General features: G+C 45.6%; 1 protein-coding gene across 1 annotated transcript in view; it reads left to right on the top strand.

Moving 5' to 3' along the window:
- The first annotated feature begins 880 nt into the window (after positions 1-880).
- Positions 881-2,367, top strand: part of LOC123025742 (zinc finger protein 160-like) — a 3,577-nt gene continuing 2,090 nt past the window's right edge. The window contains exons 1-2 of the mRNA XM_044434685.1: positions 881-891; positions 1,334-1,427. Of these exons, the coding sequence (XP_044290620.1) occupies positions 881-891; positions 1,334-1,427 (105 nt within the window). The remainder of the gene's footprint in view (positions 892-1,333; positions 1,428-2,367) is intronic.

The raw sequence follows: 2,367 nt of genomic DNA, 5'->3' as shown, positions 1-2,367 counted from the left end.
AATCACAAGCAGATTTGACTTCTGAGAATTTCATTTCATTATATTTCAGCTTCAAGGCATTTGCTCCAGCATTGCATAAGCAAATACCTGCCATGGCTGCAGTCTTGAACCATCCAACCCATCTGCACCTGCCATCTCTTGGATGTGGATGAATAAACAACATCTATTTTATTTTCCTGAGCTCCAAGATCACCACAGACAGGGACTACTACCAAGAAATTAAAAGACACTTGCTCCTTGGGCAGAAAGCTATGGCAAATCCAGACAGCATACTAAAAAGCAGAGAAATTACCCTGCCAACAAAAGTGCATATAGTCAAGGCTATGGTTGCAATGTATGGCTGTGAAAGCTGGACCATAAGGAAGACTGAGTGCTGAAGGTCTGAGACCTTTGAATTGTGGTGCTGGAGGAGACTCCTGCAAGTCCCTTGAACTGCAGAGAGATCAAACTAGTCAGTCCTAGAGGAGATCAACCCTGACTGCTCTTTAGAAGGCCAGATCCTGAAGATGAAACTCACTTTGGCCACCTAATGAGAAGGAAGGACTCCCTGGAGAAGAGCCTAATGCTGGGAACAATAGATGGCAAAAGAAGAAGGGGACGGCCGAGGATGAGGTGGCTGGAGTCACTGAAGCAGTTGGTGTGAGCTTAAGTGGACTCTCGGGGATGGTGGAGGACAGGAAAGCCTGGAGGAATGTTGTCCATGGGGTCGCAATGGGTCGGACATGACTTCGCAACTGACAACAACAACATGGCATGGGCCATGGCCCACACGATGTTGTAAATGATGTGGTCTCTAGAGAAAGGATTCTGGCAATGTCCTCTTGGTCCAGGTGCTGCAGGGACTTATTCTCCTTGCATCTTCTCCAGCCTTTTGTGGACAATGCAGACAAGGTATGGTTTGAATAGAAACAGTTGAATGATTTTCCCCAATAACGTTCGCTTAGTCTGCATAGTCTTTCGAATATCATCATATTGGGTCTCCTTGTTTGTCGGAATGAAGGAAAACAATCCATGGAGGTGTTTGACAGAAAACACATTATGCCTCACCTCCACAGCAAGGTCCCACAAAGCTGTTGTGATCCAGACCTTCCCCACCATGGGTTTTAAAAACAGTTCAAGAGTGATCTCTGCAGGAAGAATATTCCCTGTATGAAGAGATTAGTCTTTGCATAGAAAAGAAGTACATTGACTTGTTTCCACTTCTTAAATGAGCCATAATTGAATTTCAAGAAGTTTTCTTTCCATCTGGAGATGGTCTTTGAGAAGACAACACAGACCCCATTGTTGATGAGGACAGGTGTGAGCATCTTCATGAATCCCTCTCCAATGTCAGTGTCTGGGACGATAAGTCCAACCGAGGTCCATTTGAAGTGCAGGAGCAGCTTGACAATCCCCAAATGGAGCCGTCCTTCCTTGGGCACCATCCGGTAGAAAAAGGGGAACTGAGTTCGATCACTCAGGTCCTGAGAAACAAAGGCATATGTGACCTGGGGAAGAAAGAAAGAGACTGGCTTATTCTGTACCACATCAAACCTCAAATGTTGTCATCTCAAACATTGCCAGTAATGACTTGGAAGATGTTGGAAACTGTTACTGCACTCAGCCAGTCAACAGCTGGGGCAAACCCGCGTGGGCGCCAGACCCAAGCCAAACAGAGCCTGAGACGAGACTTAGAGCCAAAATCAGCTTTATTGTAGTGCACTATAGAATAAAGGGAGACGAAAGGGGACATTCAGCCCAAAGCAGTGTCTCAAAAATTGCTCCCCAGTACATGCGTTTTATACCCTAGGTAACCAGTTAGGTCACCTAATACACATCTAATACATCGATACATCAATGTATCTACCCCCTCCCGTGCTGGAGAAAGAGTCCTTTCTTCTGTCAAGGACCAAACATTTCCCATGTCTATTTATCTGCTCGAGATTCACACAGGCTTGCCATGTTCTTACTCCCTGCACGTTTGCAACTTTCATGGCGGCTCTAGCCAGTTTCCACTGTCCCTTTGGTTACTGTATTCGAGGTCAGGCTAGCATGTTAGCTGTGGGTTATATAAAGTTCATTTTGTTCTTATCCCCCCTCCCTTCTGGGACAGTATAACTGTGGTGTTTTTACTATGTGGCCTTCCTCTGGCCAACTTCTTTTGGGGCCTTTCTCTGGCCAATTACGCTTGGAAGATGTTGGTCATGATATTGTAACTTCTTTCCTTTATTACACGGAATATTACAAGATCCTCTGCTCAAGACAGAGTTTTCCTGCTCACCCTTGCACTCCTGCTCACCCATGCATTGCACTCCCTCTCATTACGCTCAGCTGGTAATCTTCAGTGCAGAAGGTTTGTGGCTGCATAACTGAGCCATTCTTCATTGA

This window comes from Varanus komodoensis, unplaced genomic scaffold (genome assembly GCF_004798865.1).
Source record: "Varanus komodoensis strain SLA01 unplaced genomic scaffold, ASM479886v1 scaffold282, whole genome shotgun sequence".
Classification (NCBI taxonomy): Eukaryota; Metazoa; Chordata; class Lepidosauria; order Squamata; family Varanidae; genus Varanus; species Varanus komodoensis.
Note: the sequence above shows the minus strand (reverse complement) of the source record. Positions and strands in the feature narration are given on the sequence as shown.